The sequence below is a fragment of the Trichechus manatus genome, unplaced genomic scaffold (genome assembly GCF_000243295.1).
Source record: "Trichechus manatus latirostris isolate Lorelei unplaced genomic scaffold, TriManLat1.0 scaffold00087, whole genome shotgun sequence".
NCBI classification, from domain to species: domain Eukaryota; kingdom Metazoa; phylum Chordata; class Mammalia; order Sirenia; family Trichechidae; genus Trichechus; species Trichechus manatus.
The window spans coordinates 463,372-490,577 of NW_004444023.1; the positions used below are offsets into that span (position 1 = coordinate 463,372).

A 27,206-nucleotide genomic window follows, 5' to 3' on the forward strand; every position below is an offset into this window, starting at 1 on the left:
CAGGATACAGTTCTTCGCTCAGGACAGCCTCTTCTCAGCTGTGCCCACAGACAGGACTCTCTCTGGCCCTCGGCCTCTCAGCCCCTCTGCCCGGCCTCTGCCCTGCAAGTCTTACAACGCTCTTTAGCTCTGCCAATAAGTGCTTGGGGGCACCTCTCTTCCACCAGCAAGCCTCAGTCCAAAGGCACTCAGCTCTCTCGCTCTGTGGGTCAGCAAGCCTAGCTCTGCTGACAAGTTTTTGAAGGCACCCCACTCTGCCAGGAAGCCTCCTGCCAAAGGCACTCAGCGCTCTCGCTCCATGGGTTGGTACACCTACTGTAACTGCCTAACTCCATGGGCCGGGAAGCCCACTGCGCCATCTTGCGCCAGTCTCCTGGTTCTGCTGCCGCCGTTTCTCTGCTACTGCTTCTTGCCATCTTATGCAGTGTCCAGTGTTACAGCTGTCTCCTGAGTCTAGGAAGTTCTCAGCACAGGGAACCTGGGTCCAAAGGACATGCTCTGCTCCCGTCTCTTCATCTTGGCAGTAGTAAAGTCCCTCTGTCCACCTCTAGGATGGCTCATTTTAAGCCTAGCAGGATGGCAAAACTGACCAATCCCCTTGTTAGGGTTCCATACACTTTATTTGCATGGTCCCACCCCCACAAGGGTGCTATGCACCTTAGTTGCATTATTAGCAAGCTATCCAGTCCATGGGTCACAAGCACCTCATTGGCATAGTCCACCCAATCTTGGTGGAAGGAGTTACAAGACCATGGTTGGAAAACCTATATAAAAGCAATCCATCACATCACAGTCGCTAAGTTGGAAGTGACTCAACAGTGATGGGTTTGGTTTTGGTTTAAAGAGGCATGATAATCAAAAGCAGTGTATGGTAATTGCACAGATGCTAAATTTAAACAGAGAAAAAAATCTAAAAGAGACATTTTGGAGACAATTGGAGAAATTAGAATATGAGCTATATATTAAATAATATTATTGTTATCAAGGCTAAATTTCTCAGGCATGATATCCGTATTGTGTTATGTCGGAGAATGTCTTTGCTCTTAGGAGATACAGGCTGAAATATTTAGGAGTGAAGTATCATGTCTACAACTTGTTTTCAAATAGTTCAAAAAAAAAAAGAACATGTGTATACATATACACAGAGATATGAGAGAGAAGACAAAGCAAATCTGTCAAAGAGTAACAATCAATAAACTAGGTGGTTGAGGTATATGAGTGACAACTATGCTATTCTTTCCACTTTTCTGAGGGTTTGAAATTTAATAAAATAAGAAGGAATTGGAGAAAATATATCTCCGGAATCTGACCCTTCCTCCCCACTCACTCTCACTGCTACCATCCTCATCTAAGCCACTCTCACCTCCGGCCTGGACTACTGCAGGCGCCTCCTCGCTGGGTTCCCTGCATCCACCCTCACCCCATTATTACCAGAAGGATCCATCCCATCAAAATATGAATCAGGGACAACTGGATCTCCACATGCAAAGGCATGAAGCTGGACGCTTACCTCACACCACATATGAAAAGTAACTAAAAATGTATCAATGACCTAAACGTTAAGAACTAAGACCACAGAACTCTTAGAAGAAAACATAGGGGTAAAGTTTCAAGATCTTGTTTGTGACAACGGATTCTTGGATATGACACCAAAAGCACGAGCAACAAAAGAAAAAAGAGATAAGTTGGACTTCATCAAAATTTAAAATATTGTACATCAAAGGGCTTTATCAAGAAAGTGAAGGGACAACCTACAGAATGGGAGAAAATATTTGGTGACCATATATCTGCTAAGGGCTTAATATCCAGAATGTATAAAGAACTATAACAACAAAAAGATATAACAACCCATTTAAAAAATGAGCAAAGGACTTGAACATTTATCCAAAGAAGATACACAAATGACCAATAAGCCCATGAAAAGATGCTCAAAGTCATTACCGTATTTTTTCACAAATAAGTGAATATACTTTTTTGCCAACCACACAAACTCCCCTTCGTGCATTATTTTTGTTAAGTGCACTATGCCAATTTTTTTCTACATGTTCTTGACTTTAATTGACACTAAGAAGACATAAGTAAACTATGAAATAAGCAGACCTAACATAACCTAATGGTTTCACTTAAGACAATCTGATAAAGTTTTCACATTCAACTGTTGAGCTAATGTGATATGATTATCAATTTAAATTAAGAGAAACGCAGAGTTTTGATTGTTTTATTTTCCAATTACTGAGGGACTACCAAACTAGATTCATGACTTCTTGACCACGGCTTATACCTTTATTATAAAATTATGATCAAAAGTAACATTTTCAGATTATTTTTATACACATAAGCAGGAGATTAAAGAAAATGAACAGAATGAAAGAAAATGAACAACAATATGATCTACCTGTAATATGGGGGGACAGATAAATGAGGCCAAAATTCACTTCTGGAAATGTCACAAGACATGTGCAGTACATGCATGGGCCGCTATGCCAGAACTGTTTTACTTAATTTCATCATTTCTGCATGTTATATGTGTGGGTGAGTTATTTACGTAGGTGTGTTATTTGTGGAAAAATACGGTAGTCATGAAGGAAATTGTCTTAGGCTAGGTTCTCCAGAGAAGCAAAACCAGTAAAGCGTATAAATATATATATAGAGAGAGACCTGTATCAAGGAAACAGCCCACACGACTGTAGAGGCTAGAACGTTCCAAGTCCGTGGATCAGGGCAGAGGCCTCTCCAATTCACGCGGCCACAGAAGCTGGCGAGCCCAAGATCGGCAGGTCAGAGAGCAGGGCTCCCACTTGCAGGCTGTGAAGATCGACGAATCCCAAGATCTACAGGCAAGCTGCCAGCCCAAGGCCCAAGAACCAGAGGTGAGACTACGGGAGGCAGCCACAGGATACAGAGCGAGCAAACAGCCAGCACGTCTGCTTATATTCAGATGCAGGCCACACCTCCAAGGAAACTCCCTTTCCACGGATTTGGCTACTCACAGCAGATTCAATCATGGGAGTGATCACATTATAAACACTGAGAATCACGGCCCAGGCAAGCTGACACAATCTGAACCATCACAGAAATACAAGTCAAAACCACAATGAGATACCACTTCATACCCACTAGGATGGCTATTATCAGCCACTGTAGAAAAGTTTGGCGGTTCCTCAAAAGTTAAACACAGAATTACCACATGACCCAGCAATTCCACTCCTAAATACCTAAAAGAACTGAAAACAAGTGTTGAAAGAGATACTTGTATACAAATATTTACTGTAGCACTATTTATGATAACCAAAAGGTGGGAACAACCCAAGTATCCATCAACAGATGAATGGATAAACAAAATGTGGCCATAAAGAGAAATGAAGTTCTGATACGTTACAACATGGATAAGCCTTAAAAACATTATGCTGAGTGAAATAAACCAGATACCAAAGGACAAATACTGCATGATCCCACTCATATGAAATATCTAGAATAGGTAAATGCATAGAGACAAAGTTTATTAATGGTTACCAGGGATAGGGGGAGAGGTAAATGGGAATTATTCCTTAGGGAGTTGTTATGGATTGAATTGTGTCCCCCAGAAATGCGTGTTTTAAATTTAACCTCTATGCCTGTGGTTACAATCCCATTTGGGAATGTGTTTTCTTTGTTACGTTAACGAGACAGTATTAGAAGATGTGTCTTAAGTCAATCTCTTTTGCGATATAAAAGAGATTAAACAAGTAAGCAAGCAAGGAGAGATGGGGGAAGACAGAAGCCAAGCCACATGAGGATCACCCAAGGGCAGAAGCTGAAAAGAGGCAAGAACCTTCCCCTAGAGCCAAGCTAGAAAAAAAGCCTTCCCCTAGAGCCAGCACCCTGAATTCAGACTTCCAGCCTTCTGAACTGTGAGAAAATAAATATCTGTTTGTTAAAGCCAACCACTTGTGGTATTTCTGTTATAGCAGCACTAGATAACTAAGACAGGGGTACTGAGTTTCTGTTTAAAACCAAACCCGCTGTCATCAAGTCGATTCTGACTCACAGTGACCCTACAGGGCTAAGTAGAACTGCCCCACAGGGTTTTCAAGGTGGCAATCTTTACAGAAACTGGTGGGTTCCAACTGCTGACCTTTTGGTTAGCAGCTGAGTGCTTAACCATTGCACTACCAGGGCTCCTTAGTTTCTGTTTAAAAACCAAACCCACTGCCATCAAGTCGATTCTGACTCATAGCGACCCTACAGGACAGAAGAGAACTGCCCCACAGGGTTTCCAAGCAGCGGTGGATTTGAACTGCTGACCTTTTGGTTAGCAGCCATAGCTCTTAACCACTGGGCCATCAGGGCTCCAGTTTCTGTTCAGGGGGATGAAAACCTTCTGGAAATAGTAGTGATGGCTACACAACACGGTGAATGTAATTAATGTCATTGAATTATACACTTACAATGGTTAAAACGGCAATTTTTTTTTTGGTTATATGTTTTACCACAATAAAGTTACTTAAAAATATACATACATATATGTGTGTATTGTATACTATTAATTATTTTCTTTCTTTTCCGGATTCATTGGAACTTACACTTGAACAAATTCACTCCAGAGGCCTCACACACAAAAACTTCTGTCTTCTTTCACCTTCTTGATACAGACCAAACATTTTGGCTGACACACAGCTTTAATCTATGCATGTACTCATATGTTCTAAACTGACATTCGACAGACTCTCTGCTTCTTCTGATAAGCTTAAGTTTTTAATTGCTCTGTATACTTTGCCTTTTGCCTGACTTGATAGAATGATAAAATTAATAACCACCACAACTTCAAAGTACTGGGAAAAAAAATGTCTTCTTCTGTGTTTTTTCCCTATTTTCTGTTATCAGAATAAAACCCTTAGCCTAATCTTTGTTGGGGGAGCACTTTCCCTAGTTACCGGGAAGGTGCTACCCAGTTACCGGGAAGGTGCTACCCACCCACGGATTTATAAACCAAATAAAACTTTAAATTATAACATTGCTTGGATTTTCTTTTTTGACATTTTTTCCCCAACTTACAACGGGGTTCCATTCTCACGACTCTGTCATAAGTCAGTTCTGACGTAAGTCGAATACCTCTTTATTTTTTTTAGTTTTCATTATTATTGCCTTTTATTATCTGAATCTTTTTTTTAATTGTTGTAGTTTAAGTGAAAGTTTACAATTCAAGTTAGTCTCTCATACAAAAATTTATACACACATTGTTATGTGACCCTAGCTGCTCTCCCTATCATGTGACAGCACACTCCTCCTTTCCACCCCATATTCCCCATGTCCGTTCAACCAGCTCCTGACCCTCTCTGCCTTCTCATCTCGCCTCCGGACAGGAGCTGCCCATTTAGTCTCATGTATCTACTTGAGCTAAGAAGCACATTCTTCACGAGTATCCTTTTATGTCCCATAGTCCAGTCCAATCTTTGTTATTATCAGAATCTTTATAAATCCGATCTTTGAACATCTGCGAGTGAGTATTTGGGAATGACAACATCAGCAAATTACGTGCTGCAAGACTGTATGTACTGCATATCACTAACAATACGTACTAGAAAAAAAGCATAGACGGTCGTAAGCATGGTTGGTGGTAACTCGAATACGTCGTACATCGGGACTACCTGTGTATGTATAATTCAGCTCCTGTCCCTCCTCTACACAGCACCCTCCAGCAGTGAAGCCAAAGCACTGGCTGTGGCCCGCAGGAACCCTCCTTCCCCCCCCCCCACCAGTTTCTTCTCTGTCTGTCCCCACTCAGTCTGTCCACTCCTGCCTCACTGGCCTCCTTGATGCTCTTGCAATGTGTTAGGCAGGCTCCCCGCTGGGGGGGGGGTCTTTGCATGTGCGGTTCCTTTGATCTGGAATGCTCTTCCCCAGATGCCCACATTGCTGGCTCCCTCATCGCCTTCAGGTCTATTCGGGGACGTCTCCCTATAGCCCCATCTAAGCATACAACCTTCCTCCAAACACTCCTGCTTCTGCTGCTCTGGGTTTTTCTCCATAGCGATCACTGCTCTCTAACATACTTCCTATTTTAACTATTTATTTTGTTTATTGTCTGGCTTCTCCACAAGAAAGTAAGGTCACTCCCGGGGTGGCGGGGGTGGGGGGGGTGGGGTGGATTTTTTGCCTTTTTCCTCTGCTGTATTCGTAACACCTGCACAAAAAGCCACAACTCGGCACCAAGCACTGACTCAATATTTTACACCCATTTAATCCTCCACAGCAACGCAGTAAGTTATCATTCATAGCACAAATACAGATATAGCATGTACACAGAATGAGGATCATAGTAGCACCTACCTCACAATAATTTGTGAAGCTTCAGTGCTATAAGGCCTGCGAAGTGATTAGCATACTGCCTGGCACAAAGTAAGCGCTCAGTAAATGTTGTTATTATATAATACCCAAGAGCTCCGCTGCTAACCAAAAGGTCGGCAGTTCGAATCCACCAGCTGCTCTTTGGAAACCCTATGGGGCAGTTCTACTCTGTCCTATAGGGTCGCTATGAGTCAGAATCGACTCAATGGCAATGGCTTTAGTGGGTTATAGAAAAGTGGAAGGAGCCCTGGTGGCACAGTGGTTAAGCGCTGAGATGCTAATTAAAAGTAAGATGTTCACACCCACCAGCCACTCGGCGGGAGAAAGATGTGGCAATCTAAAAAAAAAAGATCAGGCTTGCTGGTCTGGCAGAGACTGGAGAAGCCAGGAGCATATGGCCCCCTGACATCCTTCTAACACAGTACTGAGGTTCACCCTTCAGCCAAAGATTAGACAGCTCTATAATCCATTGCCCTCAAGTCGATTCCGACTCATAGCAACCCCACAGGACAGAGTAGAACTGCCCTATAGGGTTTCCAAGGAGTAGCTGGTGGATTAAACTGCCAACCTTCTAGTTAGCAGCCGAATGCTTAATCACTCCTCCACCAGGGCTCCAGACAGGTCTACAGGGCCAACAATAACACATGTGAGGAATGTGCTTCATAGTTCAATCATGTATACAAGACTAATGGGCACGCTAGCCCAAAAGCAAAGACGAGAAGGCAGGAAGGGACAGGAAAACTGGACAAACGGGAACAGGGAACCTGGGGTGGAGAAGGGGAGAGTGTTGACACATCATGGGGTTGGCAACCGATGTCACAAAACAATACGTGTATTAACTGTTTAATGAGGAACTAATTTGCTCTGTAAACTTTCACCTAAATCATAATACAAAAAAAGGTGTGGCAACCTGCTTCCCCTGAAGATTACAGCCTCGGAAACCCTATGGGGCACTTCTACTATGTCCTGTAGGGTCACTATGAGTTGGAATCCACTTGATGGCAATGGGTTTGGTTTTGAGTTTATACAGAAGTGGCAACTGAGGCTCAGAGGGGTTTAGTGACCTACCCAAAGTCACTCAGCTGGGAAGAGATGGAGATAAGATTCAAACCCTTGTCAGCATGACTCCAGAAGTTACTCTAAACCACAATGCTAAGACATATCACAGCGTTTGGAAAAAAGGCAGTGGCAGGATACAGAGAGCTGGTCTGGGAGTCCAAAGTGCAGAGTTCAAGTCCTGCCTCTGGCACAAATCCCATGTGTGACCTCAGGAATTCACTGCTGCCCTCGGGGCCTCAGTTTTCCTTCTGAAAACTGGTGGAAGTCATTCCCCCTCCCTGACAAGAGAACAAAATGGTTATGAGGGTCAAATGAGTCGGCTGAAATGAAAGCACTTTGGAAACTGAAATCCAAAACATTTTCATTCTAAGATCTGCAGCCTCGACAGAGGCCTCACCAAACACCAAAGGACTAAGAACTCTAGGCCCTGAAGACCAAATGTCCAGCATCCAAACTTATAGGAAAGAAAACGTGAGCTTCCCTTAGCCACTTGGCCTTTGTACACACTGCTCCCTCTGCCTGAACATCACCCCTGTCCTTGTGTTGTCTGATGAGGTCCTCCTCACCTTGCAGGTCTCAGCTCAGATGTCTCCTCTGCCAGGAAGCCCTCCCTGAACCCTAACTGGGTTAGGTGCCCAGTGGGCCTTCCCATCCCAGCCCTGCCCACTCTGAGCAGTCACTGTCTGGGGATGGGTCCGTCTTCCCCACTGGACCATGAGCTCCTTGAAGGCAGGGACTGGGGCTAGCTTGGTCCCTGCTGTTTCACAAGCACTGCCCGGCACAGCACAGGGCACAGAGCAGGTGCTCAGAAAATCCTAGCTAAATGAAACGGATGGATAGACAATTCATGGTGCTTCCCTGACCCAGCCAATTACAGTCAAATCCCCTTGTTCTATGCTCCCACAGGCCTATAGCACATAGTATTTTTTAAGCAGCGCATATTTTGAAAGTTTACCCTGCCCTTCCGCGCTCAGCTCAGAAGGCCCCGCCTCTAGGAAGCCTTCCTGACCCCTTGCCTTGGGAGTTCTCCACCGCCCTGGCCACTCTGGATGACAATGACTGATCACTGTACAATCTACTGAATGAATGAACGGACAAATACGGTGCAGTAACGGATTAATGAATAGACGGATGAATGTCCACTCTGGAATTAAAATGCTCCTTTTGCTAGATTCCCAAGCGACGCCCCCCCCCCCACCCCAAACCCAAACTTATTTTCCCCAGAATAAAACTGGGGCAAATCAGTGTCCTAAACAGGTGATGTACAATAACTTCCCGTGGCGGGAGGGAAACTGAGGCACGGAGGGAAGTTCTGGAAACGAGGCCGCGCAAGGATGGCCTGCCAAAGGACTCCACCGGGTCGCTTCCCGGCTTCGCCCCCAGGTCATCTCATTCCGGGGACCAACCAAAACTTAAACCCATTGCCAGCGAGTCGATTCGGAATCATAGCGACCCTACAGGGCAGAGTAGAACTGCCCCATAGGGTTTCCAAAGCTGTAATTTTTATGGAAGCAGACTGCTACATCTTTCTTCTGCGGAGCGGCTGGTAGGTTCGAACCGCCGACCTTTCAGTTGGCAGCCGAGCGCTTTAACCACTGCGCCACCAGAACGCCTACATTCGGGGCAAGTTCCACCCAAAGCATCCCTTCCCCAACACTATTGGCTTCCTTTGACGTCAGTCGGCGAGCGCTCTCTTCACCTATTGGCTGGCATTTTATTTTTACTCCGCGACCGGCCCTACCTCACGCCGGTCCTCTCGATTGGGCTACGCACATGCCCCTCTCCCAGGAACCCTCCCTATTGGCTGCAGGACTTCGCCGGTTCGGGCTATAATTGGTCATGGACAGATGTCCATCCCCAGAGCAACCACCTGAGAGGGGCTGGAGAATGGAAAGGTTGGAGGGACGTGGGGTCAGACTCACGCTGGGCCGGCGGAAGGCAGATGTAGTTCTTGAAGAACTCGCTTCGGCGGGCGGCATCTTTAATGCGGTTGGCGAGCGGCTTGCTAACCTGCCGGATGCCTAGATAGATCAGCTTCGCCATAGGGAACGCACCCACCACCATCTTGGCGGTCGCTCGGGGCGCGCGCAACCTTCCTGACTGGGCGGGGCGCCTCTCACCTTCTCCACTCCTCCCCCGCCCGTTCGAGGACGTGCGTGCGTGCGTGCGTGGGTACGTACGTACGTGCGTACGCTTGGCGGGAGCTGTAGGGGCCCGCCCTGACGTCACCTCGTCGGCGGTTACGTTCCGTCGTCCGTTCACTAAGTATGCAAATAACACAGCGGAAGTGGGGCGGTTCTTGGGGGCGGTACCGTTAAACGGCTCCCAGCGGGAGTGTGGATGGATTCCCACGCCCGCCGTGGCTGACGTCACCCCTCTTTCGTGACGTCATGCACCGACTTGGCTTCCTCGCCCAGAGAGGCACTTAATTACTCCTAATTATGTCTAATTAAGTCCCAAGTACACCTTCGCCCACAGGTTAGCGTTTTCACTGGGAATAGAGAGGAAACTGGCTGTGTAGTCATAACAGAGGCGTTGCGATGCCAGCTCCTCCACTTACTCGCTGTGTGATATTAGGCAAGTCACTTAACCTCTTTGGGCACCGGTATTCCCTACTGCAAAATAAGAGTTATAATAGCACTTACTTCATTGGGTGTTGTGAGGCTTTCTTGGGAGTCTTGACTGTAAAAATACAGTGAATTAAAGTTTGAGTGCTTAGAAAGGTGCCAGATACATACATAGTAAGCACTCAGTGTTGTTGCTAGGTGCCATGGAGCCAATTCCGAACTCATAGCGACCCTGCGTACAACAGAACGAAACACTGCCCGGTCCTTCGCCATCCTCACAACTGTTGCTGTGTTTGAGCTCATTGTTGCAGCCACTGTGTCAGTCCATCTCGTCGAGGGTCTTCTCCAGGGACTGGTCCTTCCTGATAACATGTCCAGAGTGAGACGGAGTCTCATCGTTACTATACACGTATTAACATTGTTCTTGTTGTGTGCCATTGAGACGTTTCTGACTCACAGCGACTGTATAGGATAGAGTAGAACTGCCCCATAGGGTTTCCAAGGCTGGAAGTCTTTACAGCAGCAGACTGCCACATATTTCTCCCACAGAGCGGATAGTGCGTTCAAACCCATTAGCAGCTGAGTGCTTAACCAGTGCTCCACCAGGGCTGCTTATTATCATTATTATTGCTAACTCCAGCGTGAGTGTGCATTCCAACTCCAGGAGCAGCTAACCCAACACTTCCTCAAGGAACTGACAAGGAAACTGAGACCTAGAGAGGGGCAGAGGCTGGCACAAGGTCTCCCAGCCTGCAGTGAGGGACAGCCTAGCATCTGTGGCTCTTTGGCTTATAAAACCATCCCCATTCTCAAGCAGCCTCACTTCTTCACTGGGGGTTGAGGGGCCCCAGGGAGCTGGCTCAGGAAGGAGTTTAAAGACATGTCCCAGACTGTCCTCCCTCACCCAGTGGGGAGCAAAACCATATAAACAAGGTCAGGAAGGGGTTGAGAGACATTCCTGGGTGGCAGAGTGCTGATGCGTAATGGAGAGAATCTAGGAGAGGCAGAGGGAGAGGGGAAGGCAGAGGAGTGGCGTGTGGGAGCAAACAAATGTTCTGGGTACAGAGTCGGAGAATCTTGGCCTTTCTTTGACATCCACTCTGATTCATTGTCCTTTGTCAAGTCCCTGGCACCGAGGGACCTCAGTTTCTCCATATGTAATGATGGCGCTGGCATGTGTGAATTCAGCTATTCAAGTTACTAAGAATGCCGATCCCTTCTGGACTGACCAGCCTTCTCCCCATTTTACAGACTGGTTAACTGAGGACAGAGAATGAAAAGCATTTACTCCAGAGGTAATCAGGATGGAGCTGAGGCTGGGATTTCTAGAGATCCAGTCCAGGGTTTTCTCCTGACCCCTGGGGGTGTTAGCCTGGGGTCTAGGGACCTAATAGGGGCTGAGGTCTCCTGTGATGGGCTTGAGGCAGGTCTAGGAAGCTTCCAAACTTGCACATTACTTTTTATTATGTATAATGCACATAGGTGTTCAAAAAATATATATTGATTGAACGGAAGCCCTGGTGGCGCAATGGTTAAGCACTTGGCTGCTCATCAAAAGGTCAGCAGTTCGAACCCACCCAGCAGCTCTGTGGGAGAAAAGACCTGGCGATCTGCTCTCATAAAGATTTCAGCCTAGGAAACCCTATGGGGCAGTTCTACTTTGTCATATACGGTGGCTACGAGTCAGAATCATCCGCAAACAACAAGTTAGCATCCAGGGCTTGCTTTTGCTTCTCCAGGGGAACTGTGTTCAAAAGGTTTGGGCCCCCTACATCTCCATCTCAGTAGCTTCATGGTGGTGGGAAGGGGTGGGAAGACCACTAGGCCCCCCACATCCAGGCTTCCTTTGCTCCTCTCCTCCCCCAGCACCATGCCCACCTCCGCCACTTCCTGCATCTCAGTGCCCTCCCCTCCCTCCTCCTCCACCCCCCTGCAAAATCACTTTCCTCATTAAATGCATTTTTTCTCCCATTCCCCTCCTCCCTCCTCTTCCTTTCTCTGAGAAGGGTTTCCAGGAACCTCTTCTGGAAACTTCTGGGGCAAGGGTGTGGATGTGTCTGTGTGGTGGGGGGAGTGGCCACATCTCTTCAGGACCTTGCAGCCTGTTTACACACCGGTTGGGAGGGTGGGAGGAAGGAATCCTACCAGGAGGGGTGAGGCCTGCCCAGAGCTTGGGGTTTCCTCCCACCCTCCAGACTGGTTGTAGAGAAAGACAGCCACTCATGGTGACCCCTGAGGGCCAGGGGAGGGAGGGGACACCATCAGCCAGGGCAGGCAGCCCTACCCAGCCTGAGGCATGGGAACAGGCAGAGTCGGAGAGGAGAGTGGGGGCCCAGGATGGCCCCAGCGCTGACTCACCAGCTGTGTGACCTTGGGCTAGTCACTTGGCCTCTCCGGTGACCGCCTTGGAATAGGTCCTGGGACATTCCCAGAGGTCCTTCCAGCTCTGGCCCTTGGGTCACCCTCCTGCCCTTTTCCCCAGGATGGGTGAGGGGTTTAGTTATATAATCCCACAGGCCCCCACGCTTCCTCCATCAGAATATTCCTTCGAGATAAATCCCAAAGCTAACCACTGCTCCTTGTTCACGCCACCCTCCTCCCCTGTCCGGCCACCAGCATCTCCCGCTGAACTATCGAGGTTTCCTCCTCTCTGGGCTCCCAGCTTCTGCCCTGACTTCCCATATTCTGTCCCCACTCAGCAGGATCCTGATAAAAGTTAAGTCAGCCTTGAGCACTGTGCTCCTTTAAAGAACTATCTATATGGGATCAAACTGACAACAGCAACTTGAAAGGTCAGATAGGAAGCTTAGGGAGCAGGCAGTGAGATTATGTTCATGGGGGAGGGACAGTTCAGAAAAGGAAGGTGAGAATGGTCCCACAACTCAAAGAATCTAATCAACGTCACTGAATTGTACGTGTAGAAATTGCTGAATTGGGGTATGTTCTGTTGTGTATATTCTCAACAACAAATAAAATGATTTAAAAAAAAGGTTAAGTCTCAGCCTGTCCTTCACTCAGAGCCCTGCCGTGGGTCTCACTTATCTCTGAGTAAAAGGCAAAGTCCTCACCTGGACTTAGAAGGACCTACACAATCTGCCCTGTCCCTGTCCCCATCCCAACCTCAGCTCCCACTCCTCTCCCCTCCCTCCCTCTGCTCCAGCCACTTGCTGTCCCTCACACCTCAGGGCCTTTGCACATGCTATTCCCTCTGCCTGGAATGCTCTTCCCCCAAGAGCCACATGGCTAACCCCTCACCTCCTTCAGGTCTTTGCTCTCATGTCACCTGCTGAGTCAAATGTCACCTCCTCTTCCCTGTCCTGCTTATCTAGATCAAACTCTATCCCCTCAACCAGCTTTATTTCACCCCATTACACTGATCAGTTCCAAACATTATTTTTCTTTTATTGTTTATTGTGAGTTCTGTGAAGGCAGAGCTGGGGCTGTCTTGGTCACACTGTGTCCCTCCCCAGCACTGCCCAGCACAGGGGCAGGCAGCCAGTAGGTACTGGTACCAAATTAATCTCTGTTGAATGAATGAATAAATACCCTTCCTCTTTCTCCTGAGCCCCCTTTCCACACCAGCCCTGCTCAGCCGTCCTCCAGGCAGCCTGCCCTGATTGCCCTTCAAGCAGACTCTGATATTCTCCCTCTTCATCATCTCCATCCTGACTTGGGGAATGTGGTTTATCTAGACTCAGTATTGCTCTCTCCCTGTCTCTCTCTACCATATAACTGGGGGCTTCTCACAGGCAAAAATGAGGCTTCTACACTCAGTAACCCTCTCCTTCCACCCTCCCACTGAGTCGCAGACTTCTTCTCTCTTTTGGAAATAATCCTAATTGTCATGGATTGAATTGTGTCCCCCCAAAATGTGTGTCAACTTGGCTAAGCAATGATTCCTAGAATTGTGTGACTGTCCACCATTTTGTGATCTGATGTGATTCTCCTATGTGTTGTAAATCCTAACCTCTATAACGTTAATGACACAGGATTAGATGCAGTTATGTTAATGAGGCAGGACAATCTACAGGATTAGGTTGTACCTTGAGTCAGTCTCTTTTGAGATATAAAAGAGAATTGAGCAGAGGGGAGAGGGGACGTCATACCACCAAGAAAGAAGCACAGGGAGTGGAGCATGTCCTTTGGACCAGGGGTCCCTGCACTGAGAAGCTCCTAGACCAGGGGAAGACTGATGACAAGGACCTTCCCCCAGAACCGACAGAAAGAGAGAGAGAAAGCCCTCCCCAGGAGCTGGCGCTTTGAATTTGGACTTCTAGCCTCCTAAACTGTGAGAGAATAAATTTGTTTGTTAAAGCCATCCACTTGTGGTATTTCTGTTTATAGCAGCACTAGATAGCTAAGACACTAACTTTCTTCTATTTTTGTATTTATCTAATGGAAGCCAAATATTTGACTCAGTGTACTCGTCCCCTCCTCCAGGAAGTCCTCCCTAATCCGCAGGCTAGGACAGATGCCCCCTAGGACTCTCCCAGCCCCCTGGGCTCCTGGTCCCAGCCCCGACCACTCAGGTGATGAGTCTGCCCCCCACCCCCACTGGACTGAGCTCCACAAGGGCAGAGCTGGGCTGTGTCCATTACCACTGTGTCTCCAGCACTGCCCAGCACAGAGCCAGACACAGTGAAACTGAATTGTTAGGGGGCCATGGTAGCGTCATTTCCTCAATACAAAGATCATGGCTAACCAGTGACAATACCAAGCTCATTCTTTTCCTAGTTTCTTGTATTCTCATGAATATTAACACATTATTTACACACAATTTGCATACACCGACCAGGAAGGAAGCGACCGCCAATGGGATGAGTCTTGAGGGGCTCACTGTGTCAGGGGCTGCAGCATCTTCAGCTGCACCTGGTCCCCCTGGGTGGGAGGTACTGTCGCCCAGCCCACCAAGGCTCTGGCCACGCTGTTCCTCTTGGACGTGAGCGGGGTCTCCAGGGTAAGCGAGACGTTAGCCATCTCCTGGGGCTTGTTGCTGGCCAGGAAGTGGAGCAGGTTGTGCAGAGCCTTGGCCACGTCACCGCGGGCGCCCTCATTGACCAGGCAGTAGAGGATGGGGTCGGCCACACAGTTGAGGCTGGTGAAGGCCAGCGAGCTGTGGTATGCCGAAAAGACGCGCTCCTCAAAGCCACAGTCCCAGGGGCGGCCCAAGTAGACAGCGCTGCGGGAGAGCAGGAGCACGTGGTAGGGCGCGAAGCAGAACAGAACAATGGCGATGAGGCTGAGCGCCAGCCGCTTGATCTTGGCCTTCTCCTGGCGCTCAGTGGACACGCTGCCCCGCACGGCCCGCAGGATGCCGCAGTACGACAGCAGCATGAGGGCCCACGGGAAGAGGAAGCCCACGAAGACCCGGTAGAGGTTCATCCAAGCCACCCAGCCCTCCATGGGGAACTTCTCGAAGCAGAAGGTGTGGTTGTAGCGGTCGCGGAAGAGCTCGTCATGGAACAGGGGCGCCGAGTTGGCACCCAGCTCTGTGGCCCAGACCACGAAGCTCACGGCCACGGCCGTCTTGACGCGGCGCAGGCGGGCAAAGCGCAGCGGGTGGGCCACGGCCAGGTAGCGGTCCACGGAGATGCAGCAGAGGAAGGCGATGCTGATGTAGATGTTGGTGTAGAAGACGAAGCCGAAGAGCTTGCAGGAGCCGGGGCCGTGGATCCAGTTGTCGTGGTGCAGGAAGTAGTCGACCCACAGCGGCAGCGTGCAGATGTACAGCAGGTCGGCGATGCTGAGGTTCATCAGGTAGATACCCAGCTCGTTGCGTTGTCGCACCTGGCGGTAGGCCGCCCACAGAGCCAGGCAGTTGGTGGGCAGCCCCATGCCGATGACGAAAATGTAGAGGGAGGGCGGGAAGAGGTGGTCCATACGGGAGTCCACGTGGCAGCCCTCCCACGTGCCGTTGCCCATCGTGGAGGCACGTCCCCTGGCCCACCAGGGTGGTAGGGACTCGGAAGGCTGGAGGCCATCGGACACCCTGAGCCCCCTCCTCGGAGGCTCAGGGGAACGTAGCGGCAGGCAGGCTCCGGATGGAGATGAGGTTGACTGTGAACCGTGAGGCAAGAAGGGCAGAGCTTGAGAAGGAAAAGTGGGAGGAGGGATGAAGCTAACAGCAAGAGGGAGATTTAGGTGATGGTGGGATTAATAAAGAGGTTTGTCAAAGGTGTTTTTCAGAGAGCCAATCAGAGCATACGTGAGGGAGTAATGGAGTAATCCCACAAGCGGCCAAGGGGAGCGTTTATAGAAGAGATGAAGGTATCAGTGGGAGACAGTGTTGAGGGGATGGTATTTGTAGAGGTGCTAGGAAATAAGTGTGACCACATTGGAGTAATGGTGGAACAGAATGTTCTAGACACTACTGGAAATATACAGAACAGTGCTGAGATAGGACAGACTACAGTTGGGGAGTGTTGAAAAGACCAGGTAATACAGGGGTGGGTGCTGGGATTTCCAGTAAGAAATAAGGAAATAACCGATGAGGAAAAAGAGAAGACCCCTGAGGGGTTGGTGAGGGGTGGGGTGAGGGGCTCAGTCTGGGGAAAGTGGGAAGGGTTTTTGGGAAACAGGAAGAAGGTGAGCAAGGGCTAGAGCACAGGATGGGGTGGGGAGCTTGAAAGGTGGCAGGGGCGGGGCTCCGGCTTGTCCTGGTTGGGGCTGGGGGATGAGGTGGCCCCAACCTACAGCCCAGGTCAAAGCGGACTTCGCAGTGCCTATGGGGAGAGAGGACAGTGGTGAGGGGAGTCATGGACTCTCCAGCTCCCTTCTCCCCACACCCGTCTCTGTAATTCCTGCAGGCTGCAGCGAGTGACACCCCAAGTTGACAGTTGAGCCGCATCATAAGCAACAGCTCTCTGAAAACCCGGGTTGTGGATGCTAGGTACCTTTCTCCCTAATAGACATTGAAATAAAACCCACCTCAGATTTTAGAATGTTCTTTCAGGAACGATGTAAAATTGGCAGTATTGCGCTTTGGGGAGTGCTCAGCTAGTCCAACCCTGTCATTTCATAGGAAGGGAGAAAGGGCCCAGAGAGGCTGGGTCACTCCCCTCAAAGACACACAGCAAGGCAGTGACAGAACCAGGGATGGGACCAGCCACCCACTCCTAACCCAGGGCACCCCATTCTTGATAATGATAATGATGGTGGTAACAACAGCTAACCCACTGCCCTCAAGTCGATTCTGATTTATGCCAACCTGATGTGTCAGAGTAGAACTATACTGCATAGGGTTTTTTCTTTTTTTGCCCATTCAGCTTTTTATAGGTGTAACAACTTATTGAAAGCAATTACAATAATTGGTAAGCCCCCTTCCCTCCCACCCCTGGTAACCACTAATAAACTTTGTTCCCTATACGTTAGTCTTTTCTTGTCTGTTTATATAAGTGAGGTCATACAATAGTTGTCCTTTTGTGATTCACTTATTTCACTCAGCATAATGTCTTCCAGCTCCATCCATATTGTAGCATGTATCAAGACTTCATTTCCCCTACTGGCTGAGTAGTATTCCATTGTATTTACGTATCACATTTTGTTTATCTATTCGTCTGTTGATGGTCATTTAGGTTGTTTCCACCTTTTGGCTATTGTGAATAGTGCTGCAGTGAACATCGGTGCACAAGTCTCTGTTTGAGTCTGTGCTTTCAAGTCTTTTGTGTATATACTAGGGGTGGAATTGCTGGGTCATATGGTAGTTCTGTTCTACAGTCAGCCCCTGGCCTTGTTCTGACTGATGATATTGAGCTTTTCCATCGTCTCTTTCCACAGATGTAGTCAATTTGATTCCTGTGTGTTCCAACTGGCAAGGTCCACGTGTATAGTCAGTTTTTGTTGGATAAAAAAGTACTTGCAATGAAGAAGTCGTTGGTCTTACAAAATTCTATCGTGTGATCTCCAGTGTCATTTCTGTCACCAAGGCCATATCTTCCAACTACTGTTACTTCTTTGTTTCCAACTCTTGAATTCCATCAATTGCTCATATGCAAGTTCAAGTTGAAGCTGAAGAAAATTAGAAAAAGTCCACGAGACCCAAAGTATGACCTTGAGTATATTCCACCTGAATTTAGAGACCATCTCAAGAATAGATCTGAGTATTAAATACTAATGACCAAAGACCAGACGAGTAGTGAAATGACATCAAGGATATCATCCATGAAGAAAGCAAGAGGTCATTAAAAACACAGGAAAGAAGAAAAGACCAAAGTGGTTGTCAGAAGACACTCTGAAATTTGCTCTTGAACGTAGAGTAGCTAAAGCAAAAGGACGAAATGATGAAGTAAAGGAGCTAAACAGAAGATTTCAAAGGGCAGCTTGAGAAGACAAAGTAAAGTATTATGATGAAATGTGCAAAGACCTAGAGTTAGAAAACCAAAAGGGAAGAACACATTTAGCATTTCTCAAGCTGAAAAAAACTGATGAGAAAATTCAAGTCTCGAGCTGCAATACTGAAGGATGCTATGGGTAAAATACTAAAACGACGAAGGAAGCATCACAAGAAGATGGAAGGAATACACAGAGTCACTGTACCAAAAAGAATTGGTTGATGTTCAGACATTTCAGGAGGTAGCATATGATCAAGAACCGATGGTACTGAAGGAAGAAGTCCAGGTTGCACTGAAGGCATTGGCGAAAACAAGGCTCCAAGAATTGACAGAATACCAATTGAGATGTTTCAACAAACAGATGCAGCACTGGAAGTGCTCACTCGTCTATGCCAAGAAATTTGGAAGACAGCCTACTTTGTCAACCAACTGGAAAAGACACATATTTGTGCCCATTCCAAAGAAAGGTGATCCAATATGTTTTAGGCTGGGTTCTCTAGAGAAGCAAAACTAGTAAAGCATATAAATATATATATAGAGAGAGATTTATATTGAAGAAATGGCTCACAAGGTTGTATAGGCTGGAATGTCCCAAGTCTGTGGGTCAGGATAGAGGCTTCTCCTGATTCATGTAGCCACATAGGCTGGCAAATCCGAGATCAACAGATCAAAGAGTACGACTCTTACTCACAGGCTGAGATCGATGAATCCCAAGATCGACAAGCAAGACTGCAGGTAAGCTGCTAGCTCAAGTCCCAAGAACCAGAGGTCAGAAGAACAGGAGCCAGTGCAGAAGCCAGCACGAGCAAAAAGCCCACAAGCCTTGGCAGAATGTCCGCTTATATTCAATGCAGGCCACACGCCCGAGGAAACTCCCTTTCAACTAATTGGCTACTCATAGCAGATCCCATCATGGGGGTGATCACATATCGACTCTCAACAAGGAAGTGATCACAACATTATATGAGAATCATGGCCCAGCTAAGTTGACACACAATCTTAACCATCACGGTCCACCCCTTGTCAACTTGGCACCTGTACACATCTCCTTAAACCATACATAATCTCTGATAAAGACAATTATAAAGTCATATTTGTGCCTAACATGATACAATGAACACACATACAACCAAAAATGCACTAACCCTGTTTACATCTTGTATTTTATAAACTAAGAAAACAAAAATATTTGATGCACACATACAAACCAGAAATACAACAATTAGTCCTCGTTTCTGCAACTGGTCACGTGGCCGTAACTAGTATTTAGAACTACCTTCTTCCACCACCCGTTCCGTATTCCCTTTGCCCTCAGCAAGCACCTCAGCTGGTTGTGGTTCTTTGCCTAGTGGGGTGACCCAAACCTTCATTCCTGAAGGGTCTGGGCTGTTAGTAGTCATGTCAGAATTGGGTTGCTGTAGTTTTCCATTGACTTTAATCACGAGCATGGTGTACTAAGAGATGCCCTAAGGGATCTCCTGCATTCCAGACATACTCTTCTTTACCTCCCTTTGGAGCTAAGACCTCTAGACCTGCAGAGCATAAGGTAGCAGGGACAGGAAGCAAAAATCTTGCAAGTGGGTCACTAGGGGTAATAGTGAGTGGTGCCACTCCCATTTCCACTCCATCATTCCTGGACCCATGAATCCTCGCTATGGGAGAAAGAGTACCATATATTGGGCGGTGTTTTAGAGCATATACAGCCTCCTGGAGAACACTGCCACAACCCTGCAAGATATTGCCAACCAAGATGGCACTGTAATTGTGTCTTTAGAAGGCCATTCCATCGTTCTATCAAGCCAGCTGCTTCAGGATGATGGGGAACATGGCAAGACCAGTGAATTCCATGAGCATGGGCCCACTACCACACTTCATTTTCTGTGAAGTGAGTCCCTTGATCCGAGGCAATGCTGTGTGGGATACCATGACGGTGGATAAGACATTCTGTAAGTCCACAGATGGTAGTTTCGGCAGAAGCATTGTGTGTAGGGAAGACAAATCCATATCCAGAGTGAGTGTCTATTCCAGTAAGGATAAAACGCTGCCCTTTCCATGATGGAAGCAGTCCAATGTAATCGACTTGCCACCAGGTTGCTGGCTGATCACCTCGAGAGATGGTGCCATATCAGGGACTCACTGTTGGTCTCTGCTGCTGGCAGACTGGGCACCGAGCAGTGGCTATAGCCAAGTCAGCCTTGGTGAGTGGAACTCCATGTTGCTGGGCCCATGCATAACGTCCATCCCTGCCACCATGGCCACTTTGTTCATGAGCCCATTAAGCAATGATGGGAGTAGCTGGGGAAAGAGGATGAGTGGTTTCCATAAAACGTGTCATCCCATCCACTTGATTGTTAAAATCATCGTCTGTAGAGGTCACCCTTTGGTGAACATTCACATGAGACACAAATATCTTCACTTCTTTGGCCCATTCAGAGAGGTCTATCTATCTGCATACCTTTTCCCCATAAATCCTTGTCTCCAATTTTCCATTCATGTTCCTTCCAAGTCCCTGACCATCCAGCCAAACCATTGGCCACAGCCCATGAATCAGTACACAGTCACACATCTGGCCATTTCTCCTTCCAAGCAAATTGAACAACCACGTGCACTGCTCACAGTTCTGCCCATTGGGAGGGTTTCCCCTCACCACTGTCCTCCTGGGAGGTCCCAGAAAGGGGCTGTAGTGCTGCCCCTGTCCACTTTCGAGTGGTGCCTGTGTAATGCACAGAACCATCTGTAAACCAGGCACGAGTTTTCGCTTCTTCAGTCAACTGATCATAAGGAACTCTCCACGAGGCCATAGGTACAGACTGGGAGATAGAAGGTTATGTGACAGGAGCAGCACTGTGGGCATTTAGGCCACTTCCTCATGCAACTTACTTGTGCCCGATCGGGCCCGATCTCATATATACCACTTTCATTTAATGATGGAGTGCTGCTGTGCATGTCCAACTTTATGACCCAGTTCAACAACACCCAGTTCGTGATGAGCAGCTCAGGCAGCATGGGACTTGGTGTCCCACGGTTAAGTGTTCAGTCTCTACTAAGGCCCAGTAACAAGCCAAAAGCTGTTTCTCAAGAGGAGAATAGTTATCCGCAGAGGATGGCAGGGCTTTGCTCCAAAATTCTAAGTGTCTGCGCTGTGATTCAGCAGTAGGGGCCTGCCAAAGGCTCCAAACAGCATCTCTATCTGCCACTTAGACATCAAGCACCATTGGATCAGCTGGATCATATGGCCCAAGTGGCAGAGCAGCTTACACAGCAGCCTGAACCTGTTGCAGAGCCTTCTCTTCTTCTGGGCTACAGTCAAAACTAACAGATTTTCGAGTCACTTGATAAACAGGCCGAAGTAGCACACCCAGATGAGGACTGTGGTGCCTCCAAAACACAAAGAGGCCCACTAAGTGTTGTGCCTCCTTTTTAGTTGAGGGAGGAGCCAGATGCAATAACTTATCCTTTACCTTAGAAGGAATATCTCTACATGCCCCACACCGCTGGACCCCTAGAAATTTCACTGAGGTGGAAGATGCCTGAATTTTTGTGGGATTAATTTCCCACCCTCTAGCATGCAAATGTTTTACCAATAAGTCCAGAGTCATTGACATTTCTTCCTTACTAGATCCAATCAGCCTAGTGGCATCAATGTAATGGACCAGTGTGACATCTTGTGGAAGGGAAAGCTGATCAAGTTCCCTGCAGACTAAATTATGACATAGGGCTGGAGAGTTTATGTAACCCTGAGGTAGGCAACTGAAGGGGTACTGATGGCCTTGCCAGCTGAAGGCAAACTGCTTCTGATGGTTCTTCAAAACAGATAAAAATGGAGAAAAAGCCATTAGCCAGATCAAAAGCTGCATAGGTACCAGGAGATGTATTACTTTGCTCAAGCAATGAAACTACATCTGGAGCAGCAGCTTCAATTGGAGTCACCACATAGTTAAGTTTTTGATAATCTACTGTCATTCTCCAAGATCCATCTGTCTTTTGCACCTGCCAGATAGGCGAGTTGAATGGGGATGTGGTGGGAATCACCACACCTGCATCCTTCAAGTCCTTGATGGTGGCAGTAATCTCTGCAATCCCTCCAGGAATGTGCTATTGCTTTTGGTTTACTGCTTTCCTAGATAGCGGCCATTCTAATGGCTTCCACTTGGCTTTCCCTACCATAATAGCCCTTACTCCATTTGTCAGGGATCCAATGTGGGAGTTCTGCAAGTTGCTGAGTATATCTATTCCAATTATGCACTCTGGAACCGGGGAAATCACTACAGGATGAGTTTCGGGAAACACTGGACCTACTGTGAGACGGACATGAGCCAAGACTCCATTAATAACCAGACCGCCGTATGCCCTCACTCTGACTGGTGGGCCACAGTGACGTTTTGGTTTTCCTGGAATTATTGTCAGTTCAGAGCCAGTATCCAGTATTCCAAAAAAAATCTGATTATTTCCTTTTCCCCAGTGAAGAGTCGCTTTTGTAAAAGGCCATAGATCACTTTGGGGAAGGCTAGGAGAGAGATTAACAGTATAAATTTTTGGCAGTGTATTGGAGTCCTTTCCAAGGAGACCCAGCCTCCCCTTCATTCAAGGGGTTGTGAGTCTTTAAACTCGCTCAAATCTGGGAATTGATTAAAGGACTGTGACTCTGTGATTCGAGTTAGACTGCTGTTCACCTGACCTAGAATTCATCCATTTGTATAGATCAAGCAAATATTTAGTAGACTTCCTATCTATCTTACTCCTAGGGACACTATGACTAAGTAGCCAACGCCATAAGTCCATACGAGTCAGACTATTCTGATTACCGCTTTGACTCCGCTGTCCATTACTGTAACCACGCCCACCTTGTCTTTGTCGATTGAGTGGCGCCACCTGGCCCCTACTACCAGGAGGTCCAATCAGTCCCATTGTAGTTAGGTGTCTTAATTCAGTTAGGGCAGTTCCCACTGTCAAATCCGATTTACCTAAAATAGCAATCACAGCAGTCTTCAAGTATGCTGGGGCTCCCTTGACAAATTTGTTCCTCACAGTCGTGGTAAAAGGTGTGTCCTCTCGGCACTCCATGTGTGGGTCTGTGGTTCTAACCTGATAAATCCATTCCAGCATGCCAATTTCCCTAAGCCTTTGGATACCTTCTTCTATGGTATACCAAGGCAGTTCTGGTACTTCAACTTGATTTAGTGTGTAGGCCACTGCATAATCCATGCTTCAGCAACCCAACCAAATAAACTATTAGATCCTTTCCCAACTTCTTGAGCTGAAACGTTGAGTGAAGACTCTGTGCTTAGTGGACTGATCCATCTTTATGGTCCTTGCACCATTCCCACACCCTTAATAGCCATTCCCAGACATATTCCCCAGGTTTCTGTTCATACATGTTAGAAAAATCAAGCAGTTCTTTTGGAGTGTAGCATACCTCCTCCTGGGTCACACTTTGTTCTTCACCTTTTGGGGCTCACTGGGACTTAAGTCTTGTTACAGGTCTAGAAGCCAGAATTGGTAGTGGGGGATCATTTTGAGAACATTCAGCACTGTCTTGTAAAGCATCTGCCTCAGGCGATGCCCCAGGCAATGACTCAGACAAGGGCTCTTTAGAGGCAGCTGGGCTAGGGCTAATCTCATTAGATAGAAGTGGAGGGGCTAATGGTTTTAATGGGCAGGGTGGTTTAGCAGACAAACATGGAGTAATATCTTCAGATGGGAGTGACAGGGCTGGTTCTGTTGGTGGGAGTGATTCAATGAAATTTAGGGGCTCAGTGTCTCCATCTTCCTGATTATCTGCCCATATATCCCCATCCCAAGTTTCAGGATCCCACTTCTTCCCAATCAATGCCCTCACTTTAACTTCAGACATCTCTCAAGGTTGACGGTTGAATAGGCGTTGTAATTCAGCCACTCTTACAATAAGAGTCTGGGTTTGGTTTTCGGCAATATCAGCTCTGTTACTACAAGAGATATGGCTTTCTTTCAAGGCACAAGTGGAAAGTTTGAGGTCATTTACATGGCACTTGAGCACTGACTCTGAAGCCCTGAGCACATCTCTTTCTTTCACCAGTTTGTCTAGCGAAAACAGGACCAACCAACCAGCTTCCTTATACTTCTCATTCTGACAAAATTGTAGAAAGGTATCACACACGCAGTCACCCAGAGCCTCCTTTCACCAATATGTAATCTATTGGTGATGATATTTTGTGTATTTGTATTGCCACCTCATGCCATGGATTAGCTGTGCCCTCTTTACTACTGAAAGCAGAGTCATCAACATCTTTAAGACTAACTAGACTTGAAAACCAATTTAGAAAACTCATCCTTACAGTTTTGTTTCCCTAGAACCACTCTCGGTACCAAATGTCTTAGGCTGGGTTCTCTAAACCAAACCCATTGCCATCAAGTCGATCCTGACTCATAGTGACCCTACAGGACAGAGTAGAACTGCCCCATAGGGTTTCCAAGGAGCAGCTGGTGTATTCAAACTACTGACTTTTTAGTTAGCAGCCAAATGCTCAGCCACTGCACCACCAGGGCCCTCCTGAGTTCTCTGGAGAAGCAAAAGCAGTGAAGCGTATAACTATATATAGAGAGAGATTTATATCAAAGAAATGGCTCATGAGGTTGTAGAGGCTGGAATGTCCCAAGTTTGTGGGTCAGGATAGAGGCTTCTCCTGATTCATGTAGCCACATAGGCTGGCAAATCCCAGATCGACAGGTCAGAGAGTAGGACTCTTGCTCACAGGATGAGAAGATTGATGAATCCCAAGATCGACAGGCAAAACTGCAGGTAAGCTGCTAGCTCAAGTCCCAAGAACCAGAGGTCAGACGAACAGGAGCCAGCTCCAGGAGCCAGCACGAGCAAAAAGCCCACAAGCCTTGGCAGAATGTCTGCTTATATTCAATGCAGGCCACACACCCAAGGAAACTCCCTTTCAACTAATTGGCTACTCACAGCAGATCCCATCATGGGGGTGATCACATATCGAATCTCAACAAGGAATTGATCACAACATTATATGACTGCCAAAACACTGAGAATCATGGCCCAGCTAAGTTGACACACAATCTTAACTATCAAACAGAATGCAGAAATTATCAAACAATATCATTAATATCACACACAAGCAAAATTTTGCTGAAGATCATTCAAAAGTGGCGGCAGCAGTACAATGACAAGTGACTGCCAGAAATTCAAGCCAGATTCAGAAGAGGATGTGGAATGAGGGATATCATTGCTGATGTCAGATAGATCTTGGCTAAAAGCAGAGAATACCAGAAAGTTGTTCACCTGTGTTTAATTGACTATGCAAAGGCATTTGACTGTGTAGATGATAACAAATTATGGACAACATTGTGCTCACGCGGAACCTGTACATAGACCAAGAGGCAGTCATTCAAAGAGAACAAGGGGATACTAAACCAAAACCAAACTTATTGCTGTTGAGTAGATTCTGACTCCTAGAGACCCTATAGGACAGAGTAGAACTGCCCCATAGGATTTCCAAGGAGTAGCTGGTGGATTCGAAGTGCCAACCTTTTGGTTAGCAGCCGAATGCTTAACCACTGCGCCACCAGGGCTCCAAGGGGATACTGTGTGGTTTAAAATTAGGAAAGGTGTGCATGAGGTTGTATCCTCTCACCATACTTATTCTGTATGCTGAGCAAATAATCAGAGAAACTGGACTGTATGAAGAAGCACAGAGTGTCAGGATTGGAGGAAGACTCATTAGCAACCTGGGATATGCAGATGACACAACCTTGCTTGCTGAAAGCAGGGAGAACTTGAAGCACTTACTGATAAAGATCAAAGACTACAGCCTTCAGTATGGATTACACCTCAACATAAAGAAAACAAAAATCCTCTCAACTGGGCAAATAAGCAACATCATAATAAAAGGAGAAAAGACTGAAGCTGTCAAGGGTTTCATTTTATTTGGATCCACAATCAATGCCCATAGAAGCAGCAGTCAAGAAATCAAACGATGCACTTTATTGGGCAATTCTGCTGCACAAGACCTTTTTAAAGTGTTAAAAAGCAAAGATGTCACGTTAAGGACTAAAGTGCATCTGACCCAAGCCATGATGTTTTTAATCATCCCATATGCATTCGAAAGCTGGACAATGAATAAAGAAGACCGAAGAAGAATTGATATCTTTAATTATGGTGTTGGTGAAGAATATTGAATATACCATGGACTGCCAGAAGCATGAACCAATCTTTCTTGGGAGAAGTACAGCCAGAATGCTCCTTAGAAGCAAGGATGGTGAGACTTCATCTCACTAACTTTGGACATGTTGTCAAGAGGGACCAGTCCCTGGAGAAGGACACCATACTCGGTAAAACAGAGGATCAGTGAAAAAGATGAAGACCCTTGTCTTAGTTTTCTAGTGATGCTACAACAGAAATACAAGTGGATGGCTTCAACAAAGAGAAATTCATTCTCTCACAGTCTAGGAGGCCAGGAGTCCAAATTCAGGGCATCAGCTCTAGGAGAAGGCTCTCCCTCTCTGTCAGCTCTGGGGTAAGGTCCTTATCATCCATCTTCTCCTGGTCTAGGAGCTTCTCAGTGCAGGGACCCAGGGTCCAAAAGACATGCTTCACCCCTGGTGCTATTTTCTTGGTGGCATGAGGTCCCCCTGTCTCTCTGCTGCTTCTCTCTTTTACACCTCAAAAGAGATTGACTCAAGCCATATCCTAATCTTGTAAATTGAGTCCTGCTTCATTAACAAAACTACCTCTAATATATGAACATCCATGTTCATTGCAGCACTGTTCACAATAGCAAAAAGATGGAAACAACCTAGATGCCCATCAACGGAAGAATGGATAAATAAATTATGGTCTATTCACACAATGGAATACTATGCAACGATACAGAACAATGATGAAGCCATGAAACACCTTATAACATGGAGGAATCTGGAAGGCATT

General features: G+C 47.0%; 2 protein-coding genes across 2 annotated transcripts in view; both read right to left on the reverse strand.

The window, feature by feature from the left end:
• LOC101355882 (optic atrophy 3 protein homolog) overlaps window positions 1–11,849 on the reverse strand; it is a 56,144-nt gene extending 44,295 nt beyond the window's left edge. The window contains exons 1-2 of the mRNA XM_004381581.2: window positions 11,726–11,849; window positions 9,309–9,647 (exon numbers count right to left, since the gene is read on the reverse strand). Coding sequence (XP_004381638.2) covers window positions 9,309–9,647; window positions 11,726–11,849 — 463 coding nt within the window. The remainder of the gene's footprint in view (window positions 1–9,308; window positions 9,648–11,725) is intronic.
• Window positions 11,850–14,781: 2,932 nt separating this feature from the next.
• GPR4 (G protein-coupled receptor 4) lies at window positions 14,782–16,129 on the reverse strand. The gene has a single exon (XM_004381582.2). The coding sequence runs from the start codon at window positions 15,873–15,875 to the stop codon at window positions 14,787–14,789; it is 1,089 nt and encodes a 362-aa protein (XP_004381639.1). The 5' UTR covers window positions 15,876–16,129; the 3' UTR covers window positions 14,782–14,786.
• Between the last annotated feature and the right edge of the window lie 11,077 nt (window positions 16,130–27,206).

Excerpts from the sequence above, each read along its gene's own strand:
- GPR4 (XM_004381582.2), bottom strand. The coding sequence starts at position 15,875 with ATGGGCAACGGCACGTGGGAGGGCTGCCACGTGGACTCCCGTATGGAC.